The sequence below is a fragment of the Salmo salar genome, chromosome 06 (assembly GCF_965601325.2).
Source record: "Salmo salar chromosome 06, fSalSal1, whole genome shotgun sequence".
NCBI lineage: Eukaryota > Metazoa > Chordata > Actinopteri > Salmoniformes > Salmonidae > Salmo > Salmo salar.
Genome location: NC_138296.1, coordinates 40861634 through 40873636, shown reverse-complemented (window position 1 = coordinate 40873636; position 12003 = coordinate 40861634). Strand labels below are relative to the sequence as shown.

Sequence of the window (12003 nt, the reverse complement as noted above, 5' to 3'; positions counted from 1 at the left end):
AAAAACGCTAACTTAAGCTTTTTTTTTTTTTTTTATCAAATATGAATATTTGATTAAAAAAACAGATCTTACTATTGGATTTTGACCAAGATGGTTGCAGTGTAAGGGGGGTGTACCCTAGTAGCTGGGCGTGTCTGCCGCTCTACTGTAATATAAAGGGTCCTAGTTGTATATATAGGCAGTCATCTTCTTCAGTTCATTTCTCGTAGATTTAATACAGGTCAATCAAAGGAGCAAAATGAGTCTGACAGCAAGGGACAAATCTGTGGTCAATGCCTTCTGGGGCAAGATTAAAGGAAAGGCAGATGTCGTCGGCGCTGAGGCTTTGGGAAGGTAAGTCTTCTTATTAATGAAAGACTGATGAGAATGGTTGTGTTTAACCTACTGACAGCGGCCTATGTGCCGACCCCAAATAAGCCTTTTAACATACAATAAGTCAACTACTTTCATTATATTGTAGACAGACGATGGGAGAAATCTGATACGCGTAATGCTTATAAGTTCAGCATCTAATACAAACGCCTATAGTACGAACTATTCTGTACCTTCCTTTGCAGGATGCTGACTGCTTACCCCCAGACTAAGACCTACTTCTCCCACTGGGCTGACCTGAGCCCCGGCTCTGCCCCAGTCAAGAAGCATGGAGCCGTCATCATGGGTGCAATTGGTAATGCTGTCGGACTGATGGACAACCTCGTGGGTGGACTGAGTGCTCTCAGCGATCTGCACGCCTTCAAGCTGCGCGTTGACCCTGGAAACTTCAAGGTTTGCCCCCAGATAACCTATTGTCTGTTTATTGATCACTCTCGACATCAACTCTGTTTGTTGCTATCGCTTAATCCTTCAATATTAACTTTTAAAATATACTTTTCAGATTCTGTCCCACAACATCCTTGTGACCCTGGCTATTCACTTCCCTGCGGATTTCACTCCCGAAGTGCACATTGCTGTGGATAAATTCCTTGCAGCCTTGTCCGCTGCCCTGGCTGACAAATACAGATAAGACCATCATGAAGTCCAAAATTGGACTCCAGTTCCTGCTCTGTTGTTATCACAAAATAAACAGGCAATGAATGAAGTTATGTCCTCTGTGTCCTTATTCCACCACAGTTCACCATCATTGAGAAAGGATCCCTTTCTAAATAGTACTAAATATTGCTTTAGGCGCACCATCCACTAGCTCTCTATGTTCTCCATAACTTTGGTTAGCCTATCTAATACGTGTAACATGAATTTTGCTGACCTCATTTAATATGTGATGAATATGGAGTAGTTCCAGATAGTGCTTGGTAAACTGAATGGACTGTATGAAGACGGTAGAGGCACAATGAAAACCTATTCAGAGATAAACAAATGTATTTTAGACCTATATGAATTAAATATTTTAATAACTTTGGAAAATGACCATGTAATTTGCAGCAAGATACTTAATTTGCAGCAAGATACTTACTAGAATAGGCTATTTTGTATTTTCAACGCAGAGAATTTGGTGGGGGAACTGAAATCGACTTTGAAAAACGAACACAAACACTCATTCTAGAAGTTCCATGCCTCGACTTTCTTTCAACCAAAACACCTTTCGGCACCGTGGCATTTTGTAGTTTATTTTGATACATGAGTATTTTTTAAATGTTGTAATAAAGTATCCTTGCGCATCTCTGATCCTAAATGTCTGTAAGTTAAATGGTTTTACTATTTCGTACAAACGTGTATTGTTTAATACATTTGTTGATATTTAGTCTAGTAGGCTTACTAGTAGTATAATCTCTCGGGTTTTTGTTGCACACCCTTGTTCCTGATTGTTTTTACCCGCGGGCTTGGTTTTGCCCGCAGGTTAGGCGCAGACGTAGCCTAACATATGGGGAAAAAGATGACACATGAGTATTTAAATTCATCTACAGTTTTGCACCGCAAACTTTGTTTGATGGGACTACGTGAATTGATGCACATTGAATGCCGTTTGGGTCTTTACCTGACAAAAAAAGATACGTCATATAACACTATTTGAAGCACTAAATACGCTTTTAAATTGACACGTCAAATAACACAATTATATTATAGAATGTTGTGTGTGCTGAATTTGAACGCGCAAGCCAAGCACCACAACCACTATCAGTAGCACTGTCAAAGCTGTTCAAACAAGGTAGCCAAACACCACACACCCCGTCACGAACGATGTGTTTACAATCCAGCTCTGGAGAAAATAGACCACATTATTAGGGTGAGGCACATGGGCTACTAACAGCTTTCTACACAGCATACACTAAGTATTACTTTCTTAGATACAGTATACATTTCTCCCTTGCATGTTACATCATTTATGCAGCAGCATAGAAGACATGTTATGACTCACCTTGTGAAGGTGGCGCAGCGGTCCTTGGTTGGCAGATGTTGTCATCAAACTTTGTTATCAAAGTCTGGCATTTTCTGGATTTATGGTGGGAACTCGGGAAACACAGCCACTCCATTGAATAGCAGGCTAACGTTTGTGGTTTCTTTGCAACGCTTGCAGTTATCCACTGATTCCTTCCAAACGACTCATTGTTGAATTTGCGATTTCCAACTTGTTGTGGAATGTTTATGTCCAACGGCCGATAAGCACCGATACGTTTTATCTATAATTTCTCTTCATTATTTATCTTCATATGACAAGGATTAAAAAGGATTTGTCAGTAGATTGTCAACTTGATGACAATTGATGATGACTGATGATCAGTCCAATCAAAGCTATTGTAGATATAACGTGATTTGATGACGTTCTATCTGTGGCCAATGACCTTGAGCCTTCTTGGATGGGCACTTCTAATATAACTCCATGGCAGAACCCAAGGGCTAAAAAACATGTTTGTATGCGGCTTTATTAACTCAATTACATTTTGTGCCATCCTCTTTCCTTACCTCAATTAATATCCCATAGGCCGCTACATTATGGACAGAGTACGTGTATGAAAACCATCATCAAAACAGTTTTTTTCATTCACATTCCCCACATTTTGGAGTGTAGAAACCATGTGCCATCAGTACAATTGCAGGAGAACGTTTTCCATAAAAAACAATACTTCAAAAAGATAAATGCTTTTACATGTATTTTATTATTTTCAATATGTGTAGCTATGGCACAGCTTCCAGCCTAACAGACTGGAGTTGCAGTGTCGTCTCTCTTCCATATTGATGCTGTCGAGTGATGCTCTAGTGGTACTGTCTGCCAAGAGCGGACACAACGACAGCCAGGAACTTCTGGAAGGCTTCCTGAATATCAGCACTGAAAACGGCGGGACCGAGCTTGGCGGCCACGCACACGGTGATGCATTCAGCGAGGAGCTGTGGAGAGGGGACAGTAAAAGAATATTGGCATAAACTTTACGTCGGCTCACACCGCTATTTAATGCATAAGACTATGTGTCTCCTAGGCTAATTGGTCATATCTTTAAAAAATATATATAATAATTGTATGAAGAACATAATATTAGGCTATATGTATTTTCTGATAACGTTTAGTACTCACCCTGAAGTTATCGGGATCCACGTGCAGTTTCTCGGAGTGCTTCACGCTCAGTGCTGAATAGGCGTTCTTGATGTCATCCAGGTTCTGCACAGCTCTGTCCAGTCCGTGCATCACGACCTTTCCGTGCTTGGCCACGGCGGGGTTACCCATGATGGCAGCGGGTGTGGACAGGTTGCCGAAGGTGCTGAAGTGTCTCTGAGTCCATGGAAACACGATCAGAAGTCTAAAAAGAAATAAAACAGGCTTCCATTACAATTATACTTAACAATCAACATGGTCTGTATCGCACCAAAGGTGAAAACCGCGAATTCCTACAACGCAATTAGTGCTAAATATTCTAGGTAGCCTATTATCAAGTTATTATTTAATGATGTCTACGTAAATATTATAAGAATGTACCTGGCCAGGGCCTGGGGTCCGATCTCATCCACGCTGATATTTCCCCACAGGCCTAAGATGGCACTGCGCTCAGCATCTGTCCAGTCGACCATGTTGACGTTTGTTTGTTGATTTCCGTTGGTACTTGCAAAATGTTACAAGGGATCCCTGAGCTTTTTGTCTCCCGGGACGTCCAATTTATTGATGTTCAGTATCTCCGCCCTGAACAGGACACAGAAAATGATTGGATGAATGTCTTGAGGGGGCAAGGTCCTCGAGTGTGGCACATATCGGCATTGCGCCAACTTCATCCCACCTTTAAAGATAATGCTTGGTCATTTAGGCGTTACCAAATTCTAATTAGTACGGATGAAATAAACAAGTCATGATGAGCCTTCAATAACATATGCATACTTAATGATACAATCGAACATAATTTCAAAAAGTAAAATGTACAGACCTTTAAAGGATTTTGGTTCCTTTAGCCATAAATGCTCTTTTAATTGATCGTTGTAATATTGACATTGAATTGTAATATTATCTTTATAGAATGCTAATTCATGATGTAAGTGTTTATTTAGGGAAAAGCGTAGATTCTGATAACGTTTAGTACTCACCCTGAAGTTATCGGGATCCACGTGCAGTTTCTCGGAGTGCTTCACGCTCAGTGCTGAATAGGAGTTCTTGATGTCATCCAGGTTCTGCACAGCTCTGTCCAGTCCGTGCATCACGACCTTTCCGTGCTTGGCCACGGCGGGGTTACCCATGATGGCAGCGGGTGTGGACAGGTTGCCGAAGGTGCTGAAGTGTCTCTGAGTCCATGGAAACACGATCAGAAGTCTAAAAAGAAATAAAACAGGCTTCCATTACAATTATACTTAACAATCAACATGGTCTGTATCGCACCAAAGGTGAAAACCGCGAATTCCTACAACGCAATTAGTGCTAAATATTCTAGGTAGCCTATTATCAAGTTATTATTTAATGATGTCTACATAAATATTATAAGAATGTACCTGGCCAGGGCCTGGGGTCCGATCTCATCCACGCTGATCTTTCCCCACAGGCCTAAGATGGCACTGCGCTCAGCATCTGTCCAGTCGACCATGTTGACGTTTGTTTGTTGATTTCCGTTGGTACTTGCAAAATGTTACAAGGGATCCCTGAGCTTTTTGTCTCCCGGGACGTCCAATTTATTGATGTTCAGTATCTCCGCCCTGAACAGGACACAGAAAATGATTGGATGAATGTCTTGAGGGGGCAAGGTCCTCGAGTGTGGCACATATCGGCATTGCGCCAACTTCATCCCACCTTTAAAGATAATGCTTGGTCATTTAGGCGTTACCAAATTCTAATTAGTACGGATGAAATAAACAAGTCATGATGAGCCTTCAATAACATATGCATACTTAATGATACAATCGAACATAATTTCAAAAAGTAAAATGTACAGAGCTTTAAAGGATTTTGGTTCCTTTAGCCATAAATGCTCTTTTAATTGATCGTTGTAATATTGACATTGAATTGTAATATTATCTTTATAGAATGCTAATTCATGATGTAAGTGTTTATTTAGGGAAAAGCGTAGATTTGGAGTAAACTATTGAAGAAAGAGCATGACTCAAAATGTGTTTTATCTTCATATTCAGACGGCCCCACCCATTTGAAAGTTCCATATTTCTTTTTGAATGATTAATGGAAATGTCAGTTGGTGACAAGTCGTTTTCTAGGCCTTCATCAGGGGAATAAGTTCTAACTGGACACTATTCAATGTGGATATTAGCCTATTTCATTCAATGAAACTACAGCTTTTTGTTTAACTCCACTGAAATACAATGCATGTAGCCTATATATTGTTACAATTGATTGTGAGACTGTGTTGGATAGGCATCGGCAACGTTTTGCTACCAGAACAAAAACTTTCCATCGATTTTTCCATCGAACCTTTTGTAGGTTACAGAATCACATAGCCTATACTCACTCACCAATGAGTGCTGCAATATTAGACCTTAATAGACCTTAATATTAGACCTTAATATTAGACTAAACTTTAATTGTAAAGAAAATATTGAGGAATTAAGTGTTTCAAAAACCCATTGTTATTCAATCTATATGAAATAAATGCATGCATTGTTATGGCAACATTTTTACAAACGAAAGTATTATGTGCTAAGGTCATATGTTGGACATTACATGAATTGGCTCGGTTGCATAATTATAAAGTATAAAAAACATGAATCATGTCTTGGACAAATTCCCAATCAGAGGCGGAGCCAAGATTAGATCGGGGTGTGCCTTTTCTTGTGCCTCAATAAAAACAGCCTCTGAGTTTTCCACGCTCACAAGCTTATTTTCTCAGCATCTTCATTTAAGTGGATAAACGGACAAGACGCAGCTATGAGTCTCTCAGCCAAGGACAAAGCCAACGTGAAGGCCATCTGGGGCAAGATCCTCCCTAAAACCGATGAGATTGGAGAACAGGCTCTTTCCAGGTAATTACATAACGATGTAAATTCTAGACTAAGTACATGTAGGCTGTTGAAATTATTAGCGCAAAATTACTCAGTCAATTTGGAAGCTATAAACGCGTAGCCTACACTCTTAGAACAAAAGGTGCTATCTGGAACCTAGAAGGGTTGTTCAGCTGTCTCCATAAGATAACCCTTTGAAGAACCCTTCTTGGTTCCAAGTAGAGAACCCTTTAGGTTCCAGGTAGAACCCCTTTTAGTTCCATGTGGAACCCTTTTCCCAGAGGCTTCTACCTGAAACACAAAGGGTTCTACTTGGAACAAAAAAGGCTCTAACTGGAAACAAAAAGGGTTATCCAATAGGACAGCCGAAGAACCCATTTGGATCCACTTTTTCTATGAGTGTATGTAGGCGAAAATAAGTTGCGGGAGCACTGAACGAATGATTATTTAAGATTAATTTTGGCTCACCCGATTTCTAATGTCCACGACAGGATGCTTGTCGTCTACCCCCAGACCAAGACCTACTTCTCCCACTGGACTTCCGTGGCCCCCGGTTCCGATCCAGTGAAGAAGCACGGCATCACCATCATGAATCAGATCGATGACTGTGTTGGACACTTGGACGACCTTTTTGGTTTCTTGACCAAGCTCAGTGAACTGCACGCCACCACGCTGAGGGTGGACCCCAACAACTTCAAGGTAAGATCATTTAAAAAAAATAACACTAAAAATATCTGAGTTTTTACCTGTGTAAATGTGAAATAATCTATTTCCCTTTTTCTTTGCAGATCCTGGCTCACAACCTGATTGTGGTCTTTGCCGCCTACTTCCCTGCGGAATTTACCCCCGAGATCCACCTGTCCGTGGACAAGTTCCTGCAGCAAGTGGCTCTGGCCCTGGCGGAGAAGTACCGCTAAACCGGAGTTCAGCTGTCATGCTGTCATCCGAGGAATAATGTCCATCCAATATTGGCACACTGACAATAAACCTAACTGAAACTCATACCGAGGTGTTTGTTGTTTGTCATTTTAATTGTCTTACATTGTCTTGTGATTTATACTGTAGGCTATATTTGGATTATCTTGTAGAATGTATTTGTCAAGTCAAGTATAAAATAAAGTTAATAGCCTATTTCACAGTATTTCAAAGGCATCTCATAAAAATGATGCACTTCACAATACATGTATATTCTTACTCCACCTTTGCATACACCTTGAACTTAAAAAGTCCCAAATGAATGTGCCTGAGACCAATATGTTGTGGCCAGACATTACGGTCCATCATGGACATTACCAGGACCTGGCTTTCAGGGCTTTAGCCCGCTATGAATTTGGGTCAGCATTGAATCTTTTGCGCTGCTGCAATGGTTTAAAAAAAAGTGTAGTCAGCAGAATGCGCCACTTAGTTCATGGAGCTGTGGTTACTCGAAACCCTGGAAGTCATCCAACAGTTATAATCAGGAGTGTAGTGCTGCGGGTGTACAGCGGAGCGACGCTCTGCCACTCCTTAAAATGGTGATATGTCTCGCAAGATCACTTCATGATTAATTAGTATTCTACATAACAAACCGACAATAATAGCATGATAATGTCAGGCTACTGTTATACCAAAAACACCATGTCATTTCTTATGATAATTTAGGATGATTGTGCTGAAATGTTGTTGTTTTTTAATTCTCATGTGGTGGCTGTGTTGATTTACTCCGTCTGTCCTAAAATGTGATTAGTTAGGCCGGTTAGCCACCCTTACATCATTCAAGAAAATCGAAATGCACTTTCCCATGATACTGATTGGATCAAATGGTTGGCATGCATGCAGCATGGACATTTCACCTGTGCAACGTGAAGAATGATCATTATCATTGACAGTGATGATGGCCTAATTTATAATAAGGTAGGCCTAATTTGGTGTTTTAGTATTTTAAAAATAGAACATTTTCCTTTAGCCACTTACAGTATGTGTAGGCATAGTTAATCATGCAGTTTGGATGATGCGTTGTATGTAGCCTATACATTCTAGAATTATTTTATCCATTGATGGTATGTGTGGTCAACTGATAATTCCAGCAGCGTTTTGATTGGACAGCATCACTGCGCTGCTTTGAGAGAAGGAACTCAGCTTGATAAATCAAGAAATCAATCAATGTCCGATTTTTGTTTTCACTGGATCTCCATGTGAATATTTTATTTATTTATTTTTATTTATTTCACCTTTATTTAACCAGGTAGGCAAGTTGAGAACAAGTTATCATTTACAATTGCGACCTGGCCAAGATAAAGCAAAGCAGTTCGACAACATACAAAAACACAGAGTTACACATGGAGTAAAACAACATACAATCAATGATACAGTAGACAAAAATAAGACTATATACAATGTGAGCAAATGATGTGAGATAAGGGAGGTAAAGGCAACAAAAGGCCATGGTGGCAAAGTAAATAAAGTATAGCAAGTAAAACACTGGAATGGTAGAATTATAATTTGAAGAAAGTTCAAATTTAAAATCTTAATAATATGGTGCAAAGGAGCAAAATAATAAATAAAATAAATAAATACAGTAGGGGAAGAGGTAGTAGTTTGGGCTAAATTATAGATGGGCTATGTACAGGTGCAGTGATCTGGGAGCTGCTCTGATAGCTGGTGCTTAAAGCTAGTGAGGGAAATAAGTGTTTCCAGTTTCAGAGATTTTTGTAGTTCGTTCCAGTCATTGGCAGCAGAGAACTGGAAGGAGAGACGACCAAAGGAGGAGTTGGCTTTAGGGGTGACCAGAGAGATATACCTGCTGGAGCACATGCTACAGGTCGGTGCTGCTATGGTGACCAGTGAGCGGAGATAAGGGGGGACTTTACCTAGCAGGGTCTTGTAGATGACCTGGAGCCAATGTGTTTGGCGACAATTATGAAGCGAAGGCCAGCCAACGAGAGCGTACAGGTCGCAGTGGTGGGTAGTATATGGGGCTTTGGTGACAAAACGGATGGCACTGTGATAGACTGCATCCAGCTTGTTGAGTAGGGTATTGGAGGCTATTTTGTAAATGACATCGCCGAAGTCGAGGATTGGTAGGATGGTCAGTTTTACGAGGGTATGTTTGGCAGCATGAGTGAAGGATGCTTTGTTGCGAAATAGGAAGCCAATTCTAGATTTAACTTTGGATTGGAGATGATTGATGTGAGTCTGGAAGGAGAGTTTACAGTCTAACCAGACACCTAGGTATTTGTAGTTATCCACAAATTCTAAGTCAGAACCGTCCAGAGAAGTGATGCTGGACAGGCGGGCAGGTGCAGGCAGCGATCGGTTGAAGAGCATGCATTTAGTTTTACTTGTATTTAGGAGCAGTTGGAGACCACGGAAGGAGAGTTGTATGTATTGAAGCTCGTCTGGAGGGTTGTTAACACAGTGTCCAAAGAAGGGCCAGAAGTATACAGAATGGTGTCGTCTGCGTAGAGGTGGATCAGAGATTCACCAGCAGCAAGAGCGACATCATTGATGTATACAGAGAAAAGAGTTGGCCCAAGAATTGAACCCTGTGGTACCCCCATAGAGACTGCCAGAGGTCCGGACAGCAGGCCCTCCGATTTGACACACTGAACTCTATCAGAGAAGTAGTTGGTGAACCAGGCGACGCAATCGTTTGAGAAACCAAGGCTACTGAGTCTGCCGATGAGGATGTGGTGATTAACAGAGTCAAAAGCTTTGGCCAGGTCAATGAATACGGCAGCACAGTATTGTTTCTTATCGATGGTGGTTACGATGTCGTTTAGGACCTTGAGCGTGGCTGAGGTGCACCCATGACCAGCTCTGAAACCAGATTGCTGTAACGGTTGTCTTCATGAATGGACCAAGGCGCAGCAGGTATGTGAATCCTCATGGTTATTTTATTACCAAAAAAAGAGTAAAGCATCCACTTGAAAAAAACAATGACGGTGACAACAGTAGCAGTTTTACAGGCTATACACGCAGTGTAAAAACAACTACCCACAAAACCAAGTGACAAACATACTCCTACATATATGACTCCCAATCAGGAACAACGATCCCCAGCTGTTCCTGATCAGGAGTCACAAGACCAACACAGAACACAAGACTGCCACGTCCTGACCCCAAAACTACAACAACAGCTCCATCTGCTGGTCAGGACGTGACAGTCCCCCCCCCCTCAAGGTGCAGAGCCCGGAATGCACCTAACAACGAAAAACCACCAACAAACAAAATCCCCAACAAAACCCATAAACAATAACCCCTAAACAATAAGGGAGGGAAGGGAGGGTGGCTGCCGTCAACGACGGCACTGTGCTACACCCTCCCTCCCCAACCCACCTATCCTGGAGGTGGCTCCGGTGCAGGACGTGGACCCTGCTCCACCCTCGGCGTCGCCCACTTCGGTGGAGCCGATAGCTGCGCCAGGCAGACGGACCCCTCGAGCCGGGCCGGAGGACAGGAGGGCCCCTCGGGCTGGGCCGGGGGGCAGGAGGGCCCCTCGGGCTGGGCCGGGGGGCAGGAGGGCCCCTCGGGCTGGGCCGGGGGGCAGGAGGGCCCCTCGGGCTGGGCCGGGGAGCAGGAGGGCCCCTCGGGCTGGGCCGGAAGGCATGCGGGCCCCTCGGGCTGGGCCGGAAGGCATGCGGGCCCCTCGGGCTGGGCCGGAAGGCATGCGGGCCACTCGGGCTGGGCCGGAAGGCATGCGGGCCACTCGGGCTGGGCCGGAAGGCATGCGGGCCACTCGGGCTGGGCCGGAAGGCATGCGGGCCACTCGGGCTGGGCCGGAAGGCATGCGGGCCACTCGGGCTGGGCCGGAAGGCATGCGGGCCACTCGGGCTGGGCCGGAAGGCATGCGGACCACTCGGGCTGGACCGGAGGGCAGGAGGACCACTCGGCGGCCGGGGGCGGGGCCCTCGGGCGATCCTGACAGGCCGGGCACCCTGGCAGATCAGGGCAGGCGGGCACCTCTGGCAGAACCGGGCAGTCTGGCAGAACAGGGCAGTCCGGCCACTCTGGCAGAACAGGGCAGTCCGGCCACTCTGGCAGAACAGGGCAGTCCGGCCACTCTGGCAGAACAGGGCAGTCCGGCCACTCTGGCAGAACAGGGCAGTCCGGCCACTCTGGCAGAACAGGGCAGTCCGGCCACTCCGGCAGAACAGGGCAGTCCGGCCACTCTGGCAGAACAGGGCAGTCCGGCCACTCTGGCAGAACAGGGCAGTCCGGCCACTCCGGCAGAACAGGGCAGTCCGGCCACTCCGGCAGAACAGGGCAGTCCGGCCACTCCGGCAGAACAGGGCAGTCCGGCCACTCCGGCAGTTCAGGGCAGTCCGGCCACTCCGGCAGTTCAGGGCAGTCCGGCCACTCCGGCAGTTCAGGGCAGTCCGGCCACTCCGGCAGTTCAGGGCAGTCCGGCCACTCCGGCAGTTCAGGGCAGTCCGGCCACTCCGGCAGTTCAGCGCAGTCCGGCCACTCCGGCAGTTCAGCGCAGTCCGGCCACTCCGGCAGTTCAGCGCAGTCCGGCCACTCCGGCGACTGTTGACTGGCGGGCAGCTCCGACGACTGTTGACTGGCGGGCAGCTCCGACGACTGTTGACTGGCGGGCAGCTCCGACGACTGTTGACTGGCGGGCAGCTCCGACGACTGTTGACTCCTGATGCGTGGGGCAGGTATTGG

General features: G+C 44.8%; 4 protein-coding genes across 4 annotated transcripts; 2 read left to right on the top strand and 2 right to left on the bottom strand.

Moving 5' to 3' along the window:
- Nucleotides 1-168: 168 nt before the first annotated feature.
- Nucleotides 169-1078, top strand: LOC145879841 (hemoglobin subunit alpha-like). Its single transcript, XM_082976584.1, has 3 exons — nt 169-333; nt 558-765; nt 875-1078. Exons 1-3 carry the CDS (start codon nt 239-241, stop codon nt 1001-1003), a joined length of 432 nt encoding a protein of 143 aa, XP_082832710.1. The 5' UTR covers nt 169-238; the 3' UTR covers nt 1004-1078.
- A 1995-nt stretch (nt 1079-3073) lies between these two features.
- On the bottom strand, nt 3074-4087 carry LOC145879840 (hemoglobin subunit beta-like). Its single transcript, XM_082976583.1, has 3 exons — nt 3905-4087; nt 3506-3728; nt 3074-3321 (listed from the first exon to the last, which is right to left on the bottom strand). The coding sequence occupies exons 1-3, from the start codon at nt 3994-3996 to the stop codon at nt 3190-3192; spliced, it is 447 nt and encodes a 148-aa protein (XP_082832709.1). The 5' UTR covers nt 3997-4087; the 3' UTR covers nt 3074-3189.
- A 4-nt stretch (nt 4088-4091) lies between these two features.
- LOC145879769 (hemoglobin subunit beta-like) lies at nt 4092-5143 on the bottom strand. The gene is made up of 3 exons (XM_082976150.1): nt 4900-5143; nt 4488-4723; nt 4092-4105 (listed from the first exon to the last, which is right to left on the bottom strand). Exons 1-3 carry the CDS (start codon nt 4989-4991, stop codon nt 4092-4094), a joined length of 342 nt encoding a protein of 113 aa, XP_082832276.1. The 5' UTR covers nt 4992-5143.
- Nucleotides 5144-6204: 1061 nt separating this feature from the next.
- On the top strand, nt 6205-7356 carry LOC145879839 (hemoglobin subunit alpha-4-like). The gene is made up of 3 exons (XM_082976582.1): nt 6205-6375; nt 6846-7053; nt 7143-7356. Exons 1-3 carry the CDS (start codon nt 6281-6283, stop codon nt 7269-7271), a joined length of 432 nt encoding a protein of 143 aa, XP_082832708.1. The 5' UTR covers nt 6205-6280; the 3' UTR covers nt 7272-7356.
- The last annotated feature ends 4647 nt before the right edge of the window (nt 7357-12003 follow it).

Excerpts from the sequence above, each read along its gene's own strand:
- LOC145879841 (XM_082976584.1), top strand. The coding sequence starts at position 239 with ATGAGTCTGACAGCAAGGGACAAATCTGTGGTCAATGCCTTCTGGGGC. Across the intron at positions 334-557 it reads GGCGCTGAGGCTTTGGGAAG|GATGCTGACTGCTTACCCCC; the intron begins GTAAGTCTTCTT and ends CTTCCTTTGCAG. Across the intron at positions 766-874 it reads TTGACCCTGGAAACTTCAAG|ATTCTGTCCCACAACATCCT; the intron begins GTTTGCCCCCAG and ends TATACTTTTCAG.
- LOC145879840 (XM_082976583.1), bottom strand. The coding sequence starts at position 3,996 with ATGGTCGACTGGACAGATGCTGAGCGCAGTGCCATCTTAGGCCTGTGG. Across the intron at positions 3,729-3,904 it reads GGACCCCAGGCCCTGGCCAG|ACTTCTGATCGTGTTTCCAT; the intron begins GTACATTCTTAT and ends ATTTCTTTTTAG. Across the intron at positions 3,322-3,505 it reads TGGATCCCGATAACTTCAGG|CTCCTCGCTGAATGCATCAC; the intron begins GTGAGTACTAAA and ends CCCTCTCCACAG.
- LOC145879769 (XM_082976150.1), bottom strand. The coding sequence starts at position 4,991 with ATGGTCGACTGGACAGATGCTGAGCGCAGTGCCATCTTAGGCCTGTGG. Across the intron at positions 4,724-4,899 it reads GGACCCCAGGCCCTGGCCAG|ACTTCTGATCGTGTTTCCAT; the intron begins GTACATTCTTAT and ends ATTTCTTTTTAG.
- LOC145879839 (XM_082976582.1), top strand. The coding sequence starts at position 6,281 with ATGAGTCTCTCAGCCAAGGACAAAGCCAACGTGAAGGCCATCTGGGGC. Across the intron at positions 6,376-6,845 it reads GGAGAACAGGCTCTTTCCAG|GATGCTTGTCGTCTACCCCC; the intron begins GTAATTACATAA and ends TGTCCACGACAG. Across the intron at positions 7,054-7,142 it reads TGGACCCCAACAACTTCAAG|ATCCTGGCTCACAACCTGAT; the intron begins GTAAGATCATTT and ends TTTTCTTTGCAG.